General features: G+C 47.1%; 1 protein-coding gene across 4 annotated transcripts in view; it reads left to right on the top strand.

Annotated features, from left to right (window-relative positions):
- Positions 1-20,347, top strand: part of GPAM (glycerol-3-phosphate acyltransferase, mitochondrial) — a 727,629-nt gene that overhangs the window by 554,883 nt on the left and 152,399 nt on the right. For 2 of the 4 annotated variants that reach the window (XM_069611788.1, XM_069611787.1), the window contains exon 18: positions 3,230-3,367. In XM_069611788.1, the coding sequence (XP_069467889.1) occupies positions 3,230-3,367 (138 nt within the window). Of the gene's footprint in view, positions 1-3,226; positions 3,368-20,347 lie in introns of all 4 variants that reach the window. The other 2 variants (XM_069611786.1, XM_069611785.1) reach the window with 1 other exon arrangement.

The following is a 20,347-nucleotide window of genomic DNA, read 5'->3' as shown; positions in this document are numbered from 1 at the left end:
TGCCCCATGTACTGTTGACATCTGCTGCAGGACACTTTTGCTATTGTTCGCGGTCTTAGGCTCTCTTCCATGAAGGTTCCATGGGCCTGGAACAAAAAGGGCAAGGTCACTTATCTCGTCGCCATCCTCTCGCTTCCTGCTGCCTTTCTATTTCTTTTGAACTGCTGCGTGGTAGCCCTCTCGTCGTGCTGTCTGCTGTACTTGCCTTGCTCTTACTTCCCTCGCTTGCTCCACCTTTTATCCCTATGGGGAAAGCAAAGGGCTGTCAGGTTTGTGTGATTCAGGTTAATTGCCTGACTTTGCCGGACGCCAGGGTTGGGACATGTCGGGTTCACCGGGTTAACATTAAAAGTCAGTTGTGCAAAGTAGTTTGTGTCGGAAAGGGGGAAAGTTAAAGAATTTGAATATCCTATGGGATATGATGGGGGAAGGTTTGTGAAATGGATGATAATGACCGGGATGAAGAACAGAACATGGGGGGTGGGGGGTCGCAGGGACTGTAGTGTTCTGCCATAGTAGAGTGGGTGTTCGGAAGATGACCATAAGGGGAACGGGATTGGTAGGGTTTGTCGGGCAAACAGTAATGGCCGGGATTATTTGTATGAAGTGAGCCGGGGCAATTGTGGAAATGGTAGTGTTTTGTCTGAACCAAAGGGGAGTGTGGGAAATAGTAACCAGAGGGGCGTGGAAAAGAATTACCAGGTGTATCCGGGTACGGCACAAGACTACATGGGTTTTGGGAGAGACGGTTTCTAAATGGGACATCGTTTGATATATTAGTGAACAGGTTATATACAGAGGGGTCGGTGGATTTGAGTAAGAGAGATTCAATGGGAAGAAGGGGGGCAGATGTAGCACAGCCCATAAAGGTCACAGGTATCTCACTCTCATCTTCTTCCCTGGTAACATAGAGCGTCTCACATGGGGTATTCCACTGAGCATAACCCCTGGTACCCCTATCCAGGTGATCCATCCTCGCTCGTCCCCACCCCTCCCTGGACACCTGACTAAGGGTTTCCTGAGGTCTACTTGGGAGAAAACCCTCCAGGTTCTCAAAGTACCTGCAACTTATGTTTTCTGAATGTATAGCTATTTTATTTCTTAAATAAAAAAGTTGTATTATTGACCTGGTGTCCTATCGTTGGCATGGCTCGCGTTGCCCATGAATACCATCTGTCGGTCTGGCCGATGAGTAAAAAACTGGTATGGGGTGAAAGAAGAAAGCATCTGAAGGTCGCAAAGGATACATTTGGTGCACTGGGCTCAGACTGATGTGAGAGGAAATACATAGATGTGATATGGAGCAGTTGAGTGCCTGTATTTGGAGGTCTGGCTCCCCATTCAGCTCACTTAACCACTTTACACACCATTTCTGCAGATGTAGTTCATGCTTATGAAATACAGGAATTTGCTCTTCTGTCTGCATTATAGAAGGACCAGGCACTCTCATCTTAACTCATGTTGTTTGCACTTGTAGCTTACAGCTAGTACATGATCCTTCATAGCACCTGGAGACATGTGGTTCTTTGACTAGCATAACCATAATTTCGGGAGTCAAACTGTTCTTTTGTATCCAGAGCTTGGTAATAAATGTGGACATTGACATCTTCTATGGCTGAAATTGGACCATCCACCCCCGGGCCATGGGCACCCATTCCGTCTTTGGTTCCTCCCAACCCCCTCCCCCGGGCTCCTCCTGGGCCCCCACCGGGCATCAGTGAACATCCCATCCCCAGGTCTGCTGCACCGCATACCAGTTCTCTTGGAATGAGCTAGAGTCATTGATCATCATTGCCGTTAGTTTGTCCATTAAGAACATATTATTCAACTTTTTTAGCCAGTCCTCCTTTGAGGGGATCTCCGGGCTCTTCCGTTTCTGCACCAGGGCCACCCTTCCCGCTCTCAACATTGTTTCCCACATTCTAGGGTACCTTTAAATTTCCGTGGCCTCCGGGGGGAGACCCAACAGCACCGTCGGAGGGTTCTGGGGGAGCGATTCCTCGGTGACTTCAGCAATCCAAACCCTAACCTTCTCCCAATACACCTGTATTTTGGGGCAGTGCCACCACATGTGGCCCCTCGATCCGACCTGGCCGCGACCCCTTGGACACTCGGACACCCCTGTGAACATTTTTGAGAGCTTCACAGGGTCTCTATGCCACCCCTGCAGAATCTTGAAGTTGTGTTCCATGTCTGCTGTGAATAAATTCCCATGGAATGCCATTTTAAATATCCGTGACCAGGCATCCTCCGAGATCACCTCTCCTGCCAAAATCGTTCCAAAATGTGCGGAACCCCCGCCTCTCCACCAAGTTAAGTGTTCAAGATTTTGTACATCCCGGACACCGCTCCCTTCTGGAGGTCGCTGTGTCGAGTAGTTTCTCAAAGGGTGTTAGCTATCTCTTTTTTGGCCCCATGATTGGTTGCAAAGGATACCCTTCAGGCGGAGATATTCAAATATGGAGAGGGTCCCCTGCCCGAGGGTGTCCCTCAGTTCCTCATATGGTAGGAATTCCCCTTCCCCTTCCCTGAACATCTGCCCCCCCCCACTCCAATCCTGAATCGGACCAGGCTTGTGCATTACGGAACCCCCCTGCTTCCCAGTTTGAGGGCGTGTCCCCAGAGTGAGGACATTGGGGATGGCCACGACGTTAGGTATGCTGTCTGGGGTCCCTCCTTCCAAAGTGCCCAAAGAACTCCCAGTGTTGGGTGGGGCTTAAGTCTATTCAGAATGAATCTGCGTGGGGCCCAGAGGTGGTCACAGACTTTAAGAGGGTGGGCGTCCATGTCCTCCAAGTAGGACCAGTAGGTTCCCATCCCCTCCCTCATGTGCTCCAGGAGGACGCGCAGCTGTGCGGCGCGTAAATAAAGTTGGAAGTCTGGTAAGCCAAACCCTCCCTCCCTCTCTCTCTAGGTAGGGTCAGGACAGCCCTCGGGGTCCTACCCTGCCATATAAACTCTCGGACTGCTTTCTGCAGAGTCCTAAAGGTTTGTCCGATAATTTTTAACGGCTGTCTAGCTCTATCCTCCTCTATGCAGTCAAGAGCCTTGCGCTAGTCATTTCCTGCTAGCCATGCCTAGAGCTGTTCTCTTCATCTCATGCATTTTGCTCGAATTACTACACCAATATGATGTGTTTCTGAAAGATGATTCAACAGGTTGTTTGTGGACATGAAGGCTCTTTGGTGTCTTTTGTGCCCAGCACTCCTATTATCTTTGTTCTAAGCAGGATGACCAGGAGGATGTCAGCCCAAGCCTCACGGACCCATCCTGGGATAAGAAGATTCCTGACCACTTATCCTGGCGGAGCGATGAAGAGGACGAGGACAGTGACTTTGGCGAAGAGCAGAGGGATCGCTTTCTGAAGGTACTATGTCTGGGTTTTTGTACCAATGCTGTACTGTTAGATTCAGTTTTGCCTGTAAATGAAGAATACATGAGAGAATTGCAGTTTCATTAATGTCATTCCACAAACACTGCACCGGTTTGGCCGCGCTGGGCGCCCTAACTAAGGTTGCTTGGTCGGTTCATGCCAAAGTGAGGCACTAAAAGGCCTTCTGAAATGGAGGGTCCCCTCCCACTCCATCTCAGCCAGCTCTTGCCATCCTTTAGTCTTTTCTGTATAAAATAAAAGCAGAGGCGAGGGCAGGAGTAAAATGTAAGTATACAGTGTATTTTGGATTGGATGAGGTGAAATGCATTACCTCAGTCAGAAAAACCTCTCATTTACAAGCAATGTATCTTGATTGACCTGGAGTTTATGGCGTGAGACTGGGAAGAAAACTCCCAAGAGTAACCATACAGAATATTTGTTCATGGCACAATTGTTCTATTACTGCATTTTCACTCTTGCCATCCAGTGCTCTTACTTGGATGTGCACCCTCTTATTCTCTTGCATTCATTCACAAATGTTTACTTATCCCTCCTCTTGACAATGCTCCTTCTCTCGTGTTCCCACTTTCTCCTCAACCAGCACTCTGGGTATGTTACTTCTATTCTTTTGTCAATTTTCTTGCTTCGAGTGCTCCTTTTACTCTAGAATTAGCATTTCATTTTTAGAAAGTGCAAACATAGCCGCGAGGCAGCAGATCATTTACATGCAAATGAGTGAGCTGCTCTATATACAAAAAGGCGATGTGGGCTCTATGGGCCATGTTGGGGAGATTGATCAGTTATATGCTTAATCCCCTCTCTTAGTGAGACCCCCTGCACTTTTTGCTGCACTTCTGGGCCTTTTTCTTAGGAGAATGGGGGATCCTTTTTCCCCTCATTCATTCTTATTTCCTCTAACCCTAGGATCTTTGTTTTACCTTCTTTCATGGAGTCTTGCTTTCCTCCATATCTCTTGAAGGCATCTGTTATACCTTTGCAGCACACAGAACCCTATGTGCATTCTTTTACATTCTTTCATTTTCACGAAGAACTAATGTTCTTAAGGAAAGAGGGATACTTTGTATCCTTCCTAAAAATGTAATTTATGAGCGATTAGCACACCCTACTTTATGTGGAGTGCTATGGGGATACCTAGTATCCCTCTTCCCTGCGCTCCGTAACATTTTGGTTACAATGACAATCCTATAGTTCTGGCTGGTGGCAGTGGACATGTTCTACCAACTTGTGTGCGATTTTCCACCGCAGGCTGTATCCCCAGCGCCGGTTATGCACAAAGGGGTCACCTATATTCTAACATGGTGGCTCCTTTCTTTTTTCGCCATTTCTTGTGTGGTTGTCCTTTGTTAGCCCTTCTAACGTGCTGGGAGGGGGAGCTCTGAATGTGAGCTTTGCCTTTGGCGGGAACCCTTTGGGTGCTCGCCTAGGCTCCAGTATGTCTGTGAGGACAGGAAGCAGGGGAGGAGTTTGACATTCCCCTGTCTTCTGTTCGCTGATGTGCCTGAATGGAACCGGTTAGGCAAGATTGTATGCAGTACCCGTTGGGTGCACTACAACAACCATGACCTCCTGGAAATAGGAACCCAACCTTTGGTATACGTCTGTACTACACAGGTTGGTAGTGTGGTAGAGTAGCCAGGCTTATCTCAAGAGGGGTCCGTGTGAGCTGTAGGGGAGTTGAACAAAGATTCAGTGACAAGTATTCAAATAAACTCTTACACACAAGGTTTCCTGATTAAACCATTATTAGTTTATCAGTCAGTTAGAATAAGCTTTCTTCAGAAGGGAGCAATATACAGCAATACACAAATACACTCCAAAAAAACACAATCATAGTTGTCTAAATCAGCAAATACCCATTTGGGATAGCATACAGGCACTACCTACACCCTCGGATGACTTCAATAGTTAGGGTGCTGTTGACATTAATGTATCACTGTTGCATTTAGAATATCCTTGAGAGGAGTGTTCAAGAAAAGAGTTCAGAATAAAACAAGTATTCGCACAGTTATCCTTAAGCAGGTAAGTACTTTCAAAATAACCCCAGATGCAAAGTCAGTTAACCCTTTCCTGGAAGGAAGGTAAAACACATAAGCAAGGGAGAGAAGAGTAATTCAGGGAGCCAGGCCGGCCAATGTTAAGTTAGCAAAAGTCCAGGTGAACTGAAGCACTTCTTGCAGGTAAGTAGAAAGTCTTTCACCATGTTTAAAAGGTCTATGTAGAATGGAAGAAAAGAAAGTAGGGCCACAAGCTGATTAAGCCTGTGAGGTAGAGAAGCTGCAAGCAACTCTACAAGAGCAACCGAGACAAATCTCCAACAAGGACAAGTAAGGCAGCACAACAAGAGGTAAGTTCTCTCTGACTTTACAGTACCTTTAGGTTGAAGAAAAGTGCAGCATGCGATTTATGTTCCTGTACAGCTCTGCAGATCCTGGTGTTCGTGGGCCTCCGTCGTGGGGACAAGAGGGAGGATGTCTGGGGACTCCTGCACTGTAATAGGACGGTCACCAACCGCAACCTGCAATCTTCAAACAAGTGGCACTTTGGCGTTTCAGCTCCTTGCATCTACCGCAAATAGCACCACTGTGGTTCGTGGCTGTCGAGATGGGCTTTCCTTGCATCTGGGGTCCCGCACTCTCAGTCCTGCTTCCTGGGAGTCCAGAGGATCTTCCTGGAGCTCTTGGCCAGCTTAAAAGCAATGCACACAATCTGGTGTTCCTTTCTCTGGCTATTTGGTTCCAGCAGCAACTGCAGTGGAATTTCAACCAGCTCTGAGAGGATGTCCAGGTGGCTTACTTTGGAGTTGATTGGTCCCACCAACTCAAAGGGAGAAGTCGTCCTTGCAGGGGCTTCTCTGTCGATACGAATTTGGAGTTTCAGCACAGAAGCATGGCTTCACCGGGCAAACCAACGGTCCAGGAGTTGCAGCAGGCGTCCTTTACAAGTTCTTCTTCGGATTACTTCGTCCAGTGGTCGACTCTGCCTTCCAAAGCCATAAACCCTCGCCTTTTATGCAAGTTTCTCCCATTCATTCCAGCCTAGATGTCACCCAGCAGGGTGGCTGCCCTTGCCGGACAGCCAGCCGGCCAATCACCTAAGAGTGCATTCCTGTCTTCTAGGAGAATAAGCACAGGGAGTTTTGGGCACTTCCCTCACTTCCTGCCCCTGCCAGACACCCTGGAGCCAGGGGCGGGCTTCACTCGTTAATCCTGCCAAAGGCAAAATAAACTAAGGGGCCAAACCTGGTTTGTCGTGCAGAGTAAATTCCAAGACGTACCTTTCCACAAAGAAATGGCAAAAAAAGACTGGGCCACGTTGACAAAAATGGCACCCATGACTGCTTTACTGTGGCTGCGAACGCAGCCTGTGGTAAAAGCACACAATGGTAGTTAAAAGTAAACCACTCCCACCAGCCATTCAGCAAGAATACTAAGTAACCCCTCCAGCACCCTATTGTAAGATAGTGTGTGCTGGGTCTAGAAAGTTACAAATGTGAGTAAAGTCAAATTCACTTTAGTAGTTCATCCCAGAGAAGACATTTAAACCATGGGGAAATCTGAAAGACTTCCCTGTGTCACTGCACTGAAGGTGCTGTGTAACACAATGTAAAAGATGATGCCTATGGAGTTTGTCAGACTCCACAACCAGAAGAAATGCAGAGATTAAAATCACATTAATAATGCTTGAGAGTGGGGGAAAAAGTCTCACTCTCCAGGTTAAAAATTCAAGTCCTCCAAATCCAGCAAAGTTGCTTGGGGGTCTCTGAGGTAGAGAGGAATTAGGACATTTATGAGAATTCTCCCTAACAGAACCAGTTCCCGCTGGGGGGCTGGCTCTCCTGATAGGACAGCCACCCACCCCTTTCTGTAAACTGCAGGTAGAGTTTGCAGAGGACTGAATGGGAAATCTTAATGAACGGTGAGGTTCCTGAGGTAGAAGGCAAGTCGACCACTGGAACAGAAAATCCGAAGCATAAGATGACCCGAGACACCGGCAGACCCTTTCACTAACCGCAAAGAAACCATTGCTGTTTTCTTATCGACAGTGGAGCTCTGAAGAAGACTTCCTTCCCTTGGGCTGGTGGGACCAGGTAGCCATAAGACAGGCTGCAGAACAAGCCATCCCCTGATGTGCTGCAACCTTCCAGGGCGGTAAACCGCGAATACCAGGGGACCTCGGACCCAATTTCAGTGCATTGTCTTCCAGCGCACGAATCCTCCCAGAACTTTGGTAAGCCCCAGTTGGACCTCCAGAGACACAATCACCAGAGTGCAGGACTGCAGACTCAAGGTTAATGGACCATGCGGTAACCGTTCACTGTTGGAGCTGATCAAAAGGCAGCAAAACTGCAGACCAACGTTTGAAATCGAAGAAGTCCTTGTCAAGGGTCCTTCCTCATGACTGCTGCTGCAATGCCCTTCCAGAGTCCCTCCTTTCCTCACCTTGAAAACGACCAGGGTGCTCGAAACACGTGTTGGCTGTTTTTCTTTTTTGACAAGAAATAAAATTGGCTTTATTTAGCCAAGAGGACTTTATATCTCTTGATCTGTGGACACTAACGTAGACCTCAAAGGAATACATTCTGTGGACATCAATTTTAGGACCACAATCTTTAGTAATTTTGGATATCCTGAGCGCGAGTTGTTATCTCAAAACATATTTTTTAATTTTCTTCATTACACAAACCCTAGTGGGTGGATTTTTGTTTTGGGATCCTCGCTGCTGGAACACAACTTCTAATATTTTTTCAAATTGGTAATTGGTCAGCAACTGTATCAGACCCACTTATCTGCTCCTGTGAGTTTTTAGTCACATAGACAACCCTAAAGCCTAGGCTCCAGTGTCTGTGAGGACGTGAAGTAGGGGAGGAGTTTAACACTCGCCTGCCCTTTGTCTGCTGGAGTGCCTGAATGGAACCAGTTCCCACTGGGGGGCTGGGCATCCTGATCGGACAGCCACCTGCCCCTTTCTGTAAAATGCTGAGAGTTTGCAAAGGAGTCATTAGGAAGACTGAATAAAAGGTGAGGTTCATGAGGCTTAAGGCAAGTCGACCAATGGAACAGAAGAACCAAAGCTGAAGACCACCAGAGACTCCCGCATACCCTTCCAGTAACTGAAGTGATCACTGCTGTCCTGAACCCGTGTTCTACTCAACAGAGGAGCTCTGAAGAGGACGGCTCCTTCCATTTGGCTGCGGGGACCAACTAGCCTCAAGACTAACTACAAATAGAACCATCTCCCGAGGTGCTTTCCGGAGCTGCAGACTGCAAATACCAGGAGACTTCCAACCCATTTGCAGTACGACATCTTGGCGTGGACAAACCTACCCAGAACTTTGGTGTGTTCCAGTTGGACTTCCAGAGGCACAATCCCCCTCATCTCAGTTCCCTTACCAGAGTTTAGGACTTCAGAATCGAAAAACGACCGGGGCGAAACAGTCCTTTGTTTGTAGCTGATAAAAAAAGGCCCCAAAACCAGACTGGAACAGAAGACCGAAGAAATCCTTGCTGATGGTCCTCTCTCGTGACTGCTGCAGTGACCTCCCCTTCAGTCTGTCCTCTCGTCACCAGACTGAGGAAGCCAGAGAACGGGGCCATTGTTGCTGCACAGGTGAGAATCCAGCTGAATTCTTCTAACCAAAGGTACTGTGCGGCTGAAAGGTAAACTGACCTTAAGCTGAAGAGTTGCTGCAGTGTGACTGGAGTGAATGACTAGGTATTTGGCTGTCCACCCCTCTCTGATCCAGGCTGGTCAGCTTGTGTCCTTTAGGGAGTCTGCCACAGTGTTCCCCTAACTTGTGTTGGATTGCTGAACATATTTTTCTAGTGACTGAAAGTACCCTGAGGAACTTTGCTTTGTCTGCTCCTTCGTAAGACTTTGGTGTCACTCCCTGTTGGGGAGAATTTTCAGTGTGTGCCAGTTCCCTTTAACCTGAGTGAACACCAGCACTTTTTGTTGGACACTGGACTTTTTTGATTTATTCTCCAGAGTGAGTGGAACTTTGTGCCACTCATTCTTTTTTTCTGACTTGGATTCTTATTTTTCTGCATTTTTGGAGTATACTTTCCTCCATGTGTTTAATACAGGCATCTGTTATTGACTTTGTGACACCCAGCACCCTCTGTGCAGTGTCATTGAGGAGTTACTTGGACTTCTCTTTATATTTAATTTCATTCTCTTGTGCGACCTTCAGTTCCCAAAAGTAGCAAGTTAACTTTTATCTCGCTTAACTTTTTTTTTTGTGGGGCCCAGCGCGCACACACCACTGTGTTGGGTGTTGGGGGACTCTTCTCCCACTACTCATGTAACTAACAAACTTAAATGGCTGGTGGCCGTGGATACCTTTTCTACCTTTTTTCGCAGGTTACTATCTGGTTGATTTCTCAGGTGCAGTACAGCACCCATGGGTGACCGATTTCCCAAAATGGCCCCCATCTTTTTTTCACCATTTATTTGTATGTTCCTTCTGGGCTCTCCTATCATTCCAGGTGGCGGTGCATCCTTTGTGAGTTTTCTTTGGCGGGCTTCACCCCCTGCAGTCTGCCCAGGCTCCAGTGTGTGTGGCAAGGCAGGAAGTGAGGGAGGGTCCCGAATCTTCACTGTCCTTTATTTGTATGTGTGCCTGGCTGAAACCAGTTTAAACTGGATCGGTGTCTATGCTGTAGGACAGCTAGCCCTCACGTGATAGACAGCCCATAGGGGTGAATGAATGGGTTCCAGCATATAAGGTGAGGATTTTTCTACTACAGTGGACAACTGGAAATCCGTAGAAGAAGACTAGAAGAGACGCCAGCAGCACCTTCAACTTCAAGTACTGGTTAAACCCTGCAGCTGTCCCGACCCCATTTTCAACTCGACAGGGAAGCTCTGCCAAGGACGGCTTACTCCCCGGGGCCTGTGGGACCAATATACCTTAAGACCACCTTCACTTTGGGCCATCCTCCAACTTCCTACAACGTCCCTGGGCTGCAGAACACCAATGCCCGGGTTACCAGGACCATTTGCAAGTGCATCATCTTGTGAATATCGATTCTCGCTGAAACCTTGCAGAGATCTGTGTGGACCTCCAGAAGTAGCAATCATTCAAGAAAAAAGTCCCCTCACAAGAGTTTAGGATCACGTAATCGAAGAGAATCGCACCAGTGATATTAGTTTCTTCTTGGTGCTGAGAAAAATGTGCCAAAACCACTAACTGCTGGAGTGAGCTGAATCCTTTCTGCCGACCCCTTCTCTCGAGTGCTGCTGCAGAAGCCGACCGAAAGTACCCCTCTTCGTCACCACGACGAAGGAGCAGGAATCTGGGTTCTCATGGTTGCATCCAGAAGGCGACCAGCTACATTTTCAACTTCACTTTTCAGGTACTGTGGGGCTTGGGCTACACTTACCGTAGTCCATTTTTGGTGCCCCTTTGCTTTTGGAGTGCTGTTTTTCTCATTTGGGAGTTTTCCTCAACTCCATTGTGCAGGTCTTGCAACCTGTATCGCAATTTGAAGGCTCCTCTTGCGCTCCTGTGTTTTCTACAAGAACTCAGAACTGGTGTCCATTTTACTGGCTTTGCTTGTTTCCCAAAGGTCCATCTTCTTGATTCTACTAGCTTTTTTTTTACCAATGCTAGTTCCTCCATAAACCTGAATTGTGACTACTTTTTTAGTTAGTAAACAGGCTGCCAAAATCCCTCTTGGAAAGTGTACATTGCTACTTGGATGTTGCTAGCTGTGTTATGTCTAACCTTTACTTCCTCTTGAATTAAATGTTGCAAAGATGATGCATAAAAGTGCTTTTACTTACCTTAACTGAAGTCACTCTGTGTGCTGGATATGAAGAGTAAAATTACTTACCTACATTATTGTTCAGTTGGTAATCGTATAAGTGAATGTTATTGTTGCTACATTTTAGGTTTGATTGTGTGCCTTGTGTATATATAAATGCATATATTTTAATACAGCTTTTAGTGAGTACGTGTTTTCTGGGATCGCTGTATGAAGAATTTTCTTTGTACTGCTCTACAGCTCGCGTAACTCTCCCAAGATGAGCCTGGCTGTTCAGCCACTCTACCAACTTGTGTAGTGCAGGCCTATATTAAGAGTCAGATCCCTAAAACCAAGACAGAAGTTTTATATAGTCTAATCGCAGTTGGACTTCATAAAAACGTACCTATCACTTCTACACTGACTTTTTCGTATAGTTGGGGATTGAAATTTAAAAGCATTAGAAGCACCGAAATGTCTCTAGAACGTTAAGAAGTGCTACTGTGTGTACAACCAACCTTTTTCCTTCCAAAAGACTATCTGATGTGGTTTTGCTAACTAAATACAATTGCCGTTTAAGTAACATGAGTGTTTTTGTTTGTTTTATTACTTCTATTGCGCGCAAGGCCCAAGGACATCAGGGCGCAGAAGACGGCAAGAAGGTTTACAGCTTAGGTTACATTAAAGAGCAAATACATGATACATATACAAGTACAGATGCAAACATATAAAATATATACAGAGATGTATACTGGTTGATAAGGTCAATGGAGTGTTAGCAGTCGTATTCCTTGAGCCTATGAATGAGGTTCTGCCTAAAGTGGAGGTAGGACTGATCCGCCCTGAGGGCAGGCGGAAGGGAGTTCCAGTGTTGAGCAGCTTTAACCGGGAAGCGCCTCGTTTGGTTTTGACGCGCTTGAAACTGGGTACTGTCAAAAGGTTGTAGTTGGCAGTTCCGGTGGGTCGATTGGAGGAATGTCTCTGGAATCGGTCGCTGAGATAATGTGGGGCGGTGTTAAGACATTTGAGTGAGGGATGCTACTTTCAGAAATTTTGCCAATTGTGGGCTCTCCTTAGGTTGGAAATATCTTTTTTTGGGAAGCTCAGAGCATTATTTTGAAGAATCCGGATTTTGTTGGCGATATATTTGTTAGTGCCCAGATATAGGGCATTGCAATAATACAGTTTTGACAAAATTAAGGCTCTGGCCAGAGTGGTGCAGCTGTTGGGAGAGAGGAACGGTTTAGCTGCTCTCATTTGCAGGTATAGGCTGTTGAGGAAGCCAAGGAGTTGACCTGTTGAGTGTGAGGGTTGCTTCTAGAAAGAAGCCCAAGGTTTTAACTTCCTTGACTACTTTGATAGTGTTGACATCTATAATGAAGTTGGAGTAGTCAAGGCTGAGTTTGTTGATGGTAGGGGTAGTGCCAAGAATCATAAGTCATCATTCAGGCATAGACCATGAGAGGCCATCCATCCCTGGATGATGAGGTACACTCTATTGACCAATGCCAAATCCTTGTCGTAATCTCCCGACAACAGTAACAGGATCTGGGTATCATCGGCATAGTTGGTGTAGGTGATACCAAGATCGTCCAAGAGGGGCTTTGTGAATATGTTGTACAGAGTAGGGGACACACATGAGCCTTGGGGCACGCCACAGGTGATGGGTATAGGGTCGGCGGACACTGCAGGTGCGAAGACCTGCATTGGTCCTATTATTTAGGAAGGATTGTATCCAGCCTATTGCTTCTTGTGAGAAGTTAGTGGCTGAGTCAAGGTGGTTACAGAGTATTTTATGGTCTACTAAGTCGAACGCTGCGGAGAGGTCGAGTAGTAGTAAAAGTGCAGCTTTGCCATTGTCTGAGTCAATTTGAACCTTAAGGTCAATTAACGCTGTCTCAGTCCCAAGTTGGGAGGGGGTCTCAAACCAGACTGTTGAACTCCTAGGTGGTGGTTTTGTTCTAGGTATTGTTGTATTGGGAGGTATGCTACTTTGTCTAAGATTTTAAGAAGGAAGGCGACTGTGGTGATGGGTCTGTAATTAGTGGGTATGGCTGGGTCCAGGGTTTGCTTTTTGAGTAGTTGGCGGAACCCAAGACTCTTCAAGGTTACTCGGAATGGTGCCTGTGGTGAAGGCAGAGTTAATGAGCTTTGAGATAAATGGCCAATGCTCTCTGGCTGCATCCTTTATCATTTGGGATGGGCATGGGTCACCTTGGCAGCTCGATGGTTTGAGTGTGAGTTTAACTTTTTCAACCTCTAGAATAGTTACTTTGGAAAAGCTGAAGCAATGAGGTTTTATGGGAGGTTTATGAGTGGGTGAGGATGAGCTGGCTACCGGGGATGAAAGGCAGAGATTTGTTTTCTTGTTGGCAATCTTGGCTTGGAGGGTAGCTACTTTAGTGGAGAGGGCATTTTGGATACTGGTGCACCAGGATTTGTCCTTTCGCAGGTGTCTAGGACTGGGATGGGAGCTTCCAGTTTGAGGATGGTGAACGGTTGTTTTGTACTCGATTGCGCCTGGGGGATTCTTTGGTTATAGGAGTCTTGTTTAGCTCGTATGATTTCTTTCTTATAGAGGGAGGTTAACTTAGTGAGGTTGGTCTTGTCAGCTGTGGGGGATTGTCTCCATATCTGTTCATGTTTGCGTTTTTCAAGCCGGAGCGATTTAAGGTGCAGTGAGCACCAAGAATTTAGGTGTTTTGTGGGCTTGCTATGTCTGAGTTTGAGTGGAGCTAAGGAGTCTAGGGCTGGGGTCATTATTTTGTTGCACTCATCGGCCAGGCTGGGAGATCAGTGGAGTCTGGTAGTGAGTTCAAGGTAGGTTAGATTAGAGGTATACGTTTTTCGGCTGTGATATTTCTTTTGTTCCTGGTAGGGATAGCGGGGGGGGGGGGTAGAGAGTTGATTGGGGGGTGTGGGTTGGATGATCTCTAGAGAAGGTTGAGGTGGCGATCAGTCCACGGTTGGTGTGAGATGAAGGTGATGGTAGTCTGGTAGTTGAGGTCCGCAACCCAGTCGAGAATTCTCCCTTCGAATGGATTGTGTCCTCCAACGTATTCCTCATCTTATGATAATTCGTTATCTCCAGCTTCGCTGCTTAGGAAAAATGTTGCCTCTCGGCAGAGGCGCTGTGCTCGAGGTCGTGGCGTTGATTGTCCCTCGACGGACTCTGTACTCTGTCGACGTCACCGATGGTATAAATAGCTCGAGCCTCTCCCGTTGCTTCAAGTACCGTTTTTCCGATTGCTTCGCTATCGAGAACGGCGCGCTTGAGATTTTCTGTGAAGAAAATGTCGTCATCTTCGACTCCTTTGACACCCAAGACTGGGTTCAAGAAGTGTGTAGATTTTGGATCAAAAATATCGATCACAGATCCTCACCGGGTTTGTCTCTGGGGTCTCGGTTCCATTCACTGGACCGACGACTGTGGTTCCTGCCAATCCATGACAGAGAAAGCTCTTCATGAGAGGAGAGGTAAACTGTCGTTGGGGAGGGAAGCCTCTAAGAAGGCTACGTCCAAAAAACATAAGAAAGCGACTGATTAGAAGGAATCGGATCGCCATAGGCACTCCAAGAGATCTCCATCCAGGAGTAGATCGAGACACTCTTCTTCCTCGTCCAAAAAAATGAAGGAGACGTAGATCTCCCTCATCTTCAGAGTCGACCGAAGAAATTCGATGTCTGACAAAATCAGATTCTCCCAGAAAATGGGAAGAATTTCGTAAAAAGATGATGGAGGTATTCGAGAATGCGGCCCGACCCCCTCGAATGAACCTCGGAAAAGCCATACCCCTAAAGTCGTTCCATTGGACTACAAAGGGAAGTCCAAGACTACCAAGGTAAAAACTGGTAGTGTCGAGGATACTCAAAACTCGAGTCTACACCAAGTCGTCGAGGACTCTTCGAGAGTCTAGCACCTCTCCGGTGCCATATAAAAAACGTAAGTCGTGGAAGGCTTCGACGATTTCATCGACAGTGTCGACTGTTTCGGCATCGAAACCCAAAACAACCTCGACGCCCGTGTCGAAGTCATCTTCGAAGTCATCGAAGATTCCTTTGACAACTTCGAAGGATTTCTCTATTCCTTCGACGTGTAAGGTAGAGGAAGAAAGAAGATTCACTCCGTTGCCCAGATCTGAATTTTTTAAGTCCATGTCATCAATTTATGAGGAATCTGGTTCAGAGGAAGACAAAGTTACTCCTTTTGGAGTTTCATATGGCACAAAGCAAGTTCCTGAGGAACTTGTTGATCAAGAATCTAAAATGGGACCTGAGTGACTCTACATTCTGCCAGTGGGATTGACACCTCCCCAGAATTAGTTTGCCAGACCTGATCCTGCAGAGCATGCAGACGCTGGGTACAGGAGTCTTATGACCAGAGTAATTGAGTATATGGGTTGGGGTAACACTTCACCCGTTTTTGAACAGGATGACATGACGGATATAATTGTCAGAGGTCCTCAAAAAGATCCAGTTCTCCCCTTTCATAGGGCTCTTCAAAGGACAGTGGAGAAAAACTGGGAAAAGCCTGAGAGCATTGCTGCTGCAGATAGTAATTTTCCCAAGAAATACAGACCAGCTGGTACGGATCACGAATACTTAAACAAGCATCCGACTCCAGAAAGTCTAGTCATTCAGGCAGTATCCGCATCGAAGCAAACTGCATATCCCACTATGCCTCCATATAGGGAGGATAAAAAAGTTGATGCCTGGGCACGTAAAGTTTTCACGTCTGGCAGTATGGCCCTTAAATCGACAAATGTCACCTGTACCCTGGCCAGGTTTACCCATACCCTCTGGGACTGTATTTCGGCGGCGGCTGATCATATTCCGGAAGGCGAGGAAAGGGAAGGCTTCCTGAATATAGTCAAAGACGGGAAGGAGGCAATGGGGGAATGTCTCCAGTCTGGACTGGATACTGCTGATAGTATCAGCAGATCCATGGCTGCAAGCATTGTGCTACGCAGATTTGTGTGGTTGAGGAAGTCTGGGTTTGCACCAGACGTGCAAGCCAGACTCCTTAACATGCCCTTTGATGGCTCGAGGCTGTTTGGCAGCAAGGCTGATGAAAGCCTAGAACAACTTCAGACCTCGAAGAGCGGCAGCTAAATCGCTTAGCGCCTCCATGCGCCAGCCTCCAAAACCCTATTCCGGCTCATCTTCCTGGAGGGGTCGTTCTTTTCGTTACTACTCCTCATTTGGCAGAGGAAGAGGACAGGCTTCTCAAAGGGGCAAAAGAAACTTCCCTCATGTAGCACGAGGAAGAGGTGCAAAATCAGCCTCAGGAGCGGCATCTGTACCCTCAGCCACTCCTGCAGCTGCCTCCAAATCCCTCTGAGACCTTGTTGCACAAAACACCAGTGGGAGACAGGATCTCTCGGCATCTGAAGGAATGGCGGGGCATTACCTCAGATGCTTAGGCACTGGAAACAGTAGCCCAAGGTTACTGTCTTCCCTTCCTAAAAAGGCCTCAATCATCCCCCGGGAGCCAACTCCGCCAAAATTCCAGATCTGCTACTGTTGCAGGAAATTTTAACCCTAGAGAAAGGTGCCATAGAACAGGTACCTGTAGCGGAAAGGAACAGGGGTTGGTACTCCCCATACTTTCTCATTCCAAAAAAAAGGACGGAGGACTTAGATACATCTTGGACTTGAGAAACTTGAACAAGTTCGTCAGGAAGGACAAGTTCAAGATGGTGACTCTTTCTAAGATCCTTCAGGCTCTCCAACTCCAAGATTGGTTGGTATCATTGGATCTTCAGGATGCTTACTTTCATGTGCCAATCCATCCAAAGCACAGAAAGTACGTCAGGTTCGTGATTGGCAATTCTCATTATCAGTTTCGAGTTCTGCCATTCGGGTTGACCTCTGCCTGAGGGTTTTCACCAAACTGTTGGCGGTTGTGGCAGCGAGTCTCAGGAGAGGAGGTATTCACATATATCCCTACCTGGACGACTGGTTGATCAGAGCAAGTTCTCCAATACAAGCTCAGGAACATCTTTCGATCACTTGCCACTTCCTCCACAAATTGGGCTTCTCCCTCAATTTCAAGAAGTCTCATATGATACCATCCAAAAAGCTCCAGTTTATCGGAGCAGTCTTGGATACTTCCTCGGGGAAAAGCCTCGCCTCCCGAAGTGAGAGCTCTCCACATCCAGCAGATGTTAACGAAGTTCCAGAATGCCCAACGTCTAGCGGCCTTCGATTTTCTCAGGTTGCTCAGCCTCATGGCATCCTGCATTTTCCTAGTACCAGAGGCCAGGTTGAGAATGAGATCCCTTCAATGGGCACTCAGTGGTCCTAGTTCTCAGGGAATATTTCGGATCTTCTGCAAGTCCCGAGCGCAGTTGCGCAGGATCTTCTATGGTGGGCTTGCAACAACATTCTCAAGGGAGAATCTTTTTGGCAACCATGGCTGGAGATAACAGTAGTGACGGACGCCTCACTCACGGGGTGGGGAGCACACACCAACGATCTGACAATCAGCGGTCATTGATCTCCATCGGAGTCCAAACTACACATCAACCTTTTGGAGCGGAGGGCAATCGGACTAGCGCTGAAGGCCTTTCTGCCCTCTGTACAGGGAAAGAATATCCTGCTAATGACGGACAAAACGATGGCCATGTATTACCTCAACAAAAGAGGAGGAGTAGGGTCACTACCACTGTGCAGAGAGGCAATGCAGCTATGGTTCTGGGCAATACAAGAAGGAATCTCTCCATCGGCAATTCACCTAGCCGGAGAGAAGAACACGGCGACGGACGCTCTGAGCAGGCAGAGCACGGTCTCTCATGAGTGGGAGCTGGCTCGGGAAGTCCTTCTGGAGATCTTTGCCCTTTAGGGAACCCATCAAGTGGATCTGTTCGCCACCACGATCAACCGGAAGTGCGATCAGTACTGCTCCAGGGAATTTACTCAAAGGGGAGCTCTTTGAGACGCATACGTAGTGGAGTGGAAGTTTCCACTGCTGTACGTGTTTCCCCCATTCCCCGTGATTCCTCAAGTAATCAGGAGGTTGAGAAAGTTCAGGAAAACCATGATCCTAATTGCCCCGGATTGGGCCAGGAGGACATGGTACCCGGACCTTCTAGACATGTCCATCTGCCCTCCAATACGTCTTCCACAAAGAGAGGATCTTCTCTCGCAAGAGGAAGGTCGGGTTCTCCATCCAGAGGTCAAGACACTCAACCTTCACGCACGGTTTCTGATAGGTAGAGATACAAGGATTGGGATCTTCCGGATGACGTAATGGAAGTCTTGCTTTCGGCCAGAACGCCAGCAACAAAATCTTTGTACCGATGCTGCTGGAACAGGTTTAGTAACTGGTGCAAAGATAAGGATGTGGACCCTTTTCAATGTGGCACTCCAGTAGTGCTCTTTTCTATTACATCTAGCCAATCTGGGGCTCCAGATGGGAACAATCAAAGAATACCTTGCTGCGCTGTCCATTTTAAAGCGCACCTCGGAAGAGGTTTCATATTTCAAAATACCATTAATCATTCAATTCTTAAAAGGGCTTACTAACGTATACCCTCCAGTACCTTTTCATGTCCTAACTTGGGATTTAATTTTAGTACTAACATTTTTGACTTGCATACTTTGAGCCTCTGCACTCCTGTCCATTGAGGCTTCTAACACTAAAAACTGTCGTCCTTGTGGCCCTATCATCAGCCCGCAGGGTTAGTGAACTTCAGGCTCTCTCATGCAAACCACCATATACTGTTTTTTTTATAAGGATAAGGTAGTCCTTAAGGTTAAACCTTCCTTTTTACCAAAGGTAGTTTTGGACTTCCATTTGTCACAAAAAATACTACCAACATTTTATCCTCCTCCTCATTTGGGCAAGGAAGAGGAGAGACTGCACATACTAGTTCCCAAGAGGGCTCTTAGTTTTTACATCTCAAGGATGTCTAAATTACGACAAGATGACCAACTGTTTGTGGGTTATACTGGTCATAAACTGGACTTATCAGTAACAAAACAGACCATATCCCGCTGGATCATTTTGGCCATAATTGAATGCTACAGATTGGCGGGAAAAGACCCACCAGATGGGCTTCGCGCCCATTCTACAAGGGGAATGGCTACTTCTGCGACTCTAAAGAGGGGAGTCCCGACAGCAGATATTTGTTCAGCTGCAACTTGGAAAACAATGCATAATTTTATCAAGCATTACTGCTTGGATACAGCCTCCTCCAATGAGGGGTTATTTGCCAAGGCAGCCCTGCATTCTGTCCATGAAAACTGTAATTAGTACTCCCACCTCCAAAATTGCCACTGCTATGGGAGTCTATCATAAGATGAGGAATACGTGGGAGGACACAATCCATTCGAAGAGGAAGTTACTTACCACCTGTAACGTTCTTTCGACTGGATGTTCCTCCCACGTATTCCTCATCGACCCTCCCATTCTACCCCACAGTACAGTTTACGTTTTCTTACACTTTCCTCTCAGAGTGCATCAGTTATGGGGGACGCCTGGGTGGTGTTCCTATATGTTTCATCGAAAAACGGAACTGAAGCAACGGGCGCGGCTCGAGCTATTTATACCATCGGTGACGTCGACAGAGTACAGAGTCCGTCGAGGGACAATCGACGCCACGACTTCGAGCACAGCACCCTCTGCCGAGAGAAATTTTTTTTCCGAAGCAGCGAAGCTGAATATAACAAATTATAAGATGAGGAATACGTGGGAGGAACATCCAGTCGAAAGAATGTTACAGTTGGTAAGTAACTTGTTCTTTGATATCGGTGGGTAATTTGACTCTTTGAGCCCTAGTTCGTTTAGGGAGTCAGCAATTTGTGCAGAGTGCTGATCTTTGAGGTCATTGAAACCTAGGTTAAGGTCACCTAGAAGAAGGCATTGGGAGGTGTTTTTTAGGTTCTCAGAGAATAGTGGGTAGGTCCTCCTCGAAGAGCCCCAGAGAGCCTGGAGGCCTGCATAGGCGGTGGATAGTGAGCGTTTGGGTGTCTGTAATAGGTAGATTAGCTATAAGTGATTTGCATGATTCAAAGTTTTATGGTGGGGCAAGTCTCATGGCTAGACTAGATTTGGGGATTATGGCGAGGCCTCCGCCTCGGGTGTTGGCTCTATCCCCCATAAGGAGAGTATAGTCTTCAGGGATAGCTAGCATGAGGGCAGGACCTGCTGCCGCTTGGAGCCAGGTCTCAGTAATGGCTAGGAAGTCCACTTTCTCTTATTGGA

Source organism: Ambystoma mexicanum, chromosome 8 (assembly GCF_040938575.1).
Source record: "Ambystoma mexicanum isolate Mex_15411 chromosome 8, UKY_AmexF1_1, whole genome shotgun sequence".
Taxonomy (NCBI): Eukaryota; Metazoa; Chordata; class Amphibia; order Caudata; family Ambystomatidae; genus Ambystoma; species Ambystoma mexicanum.
Note: the sequence above shows the minus strand (reverse complement) of the source record. Positions and strands in the feature narration are given on the sequence as shown.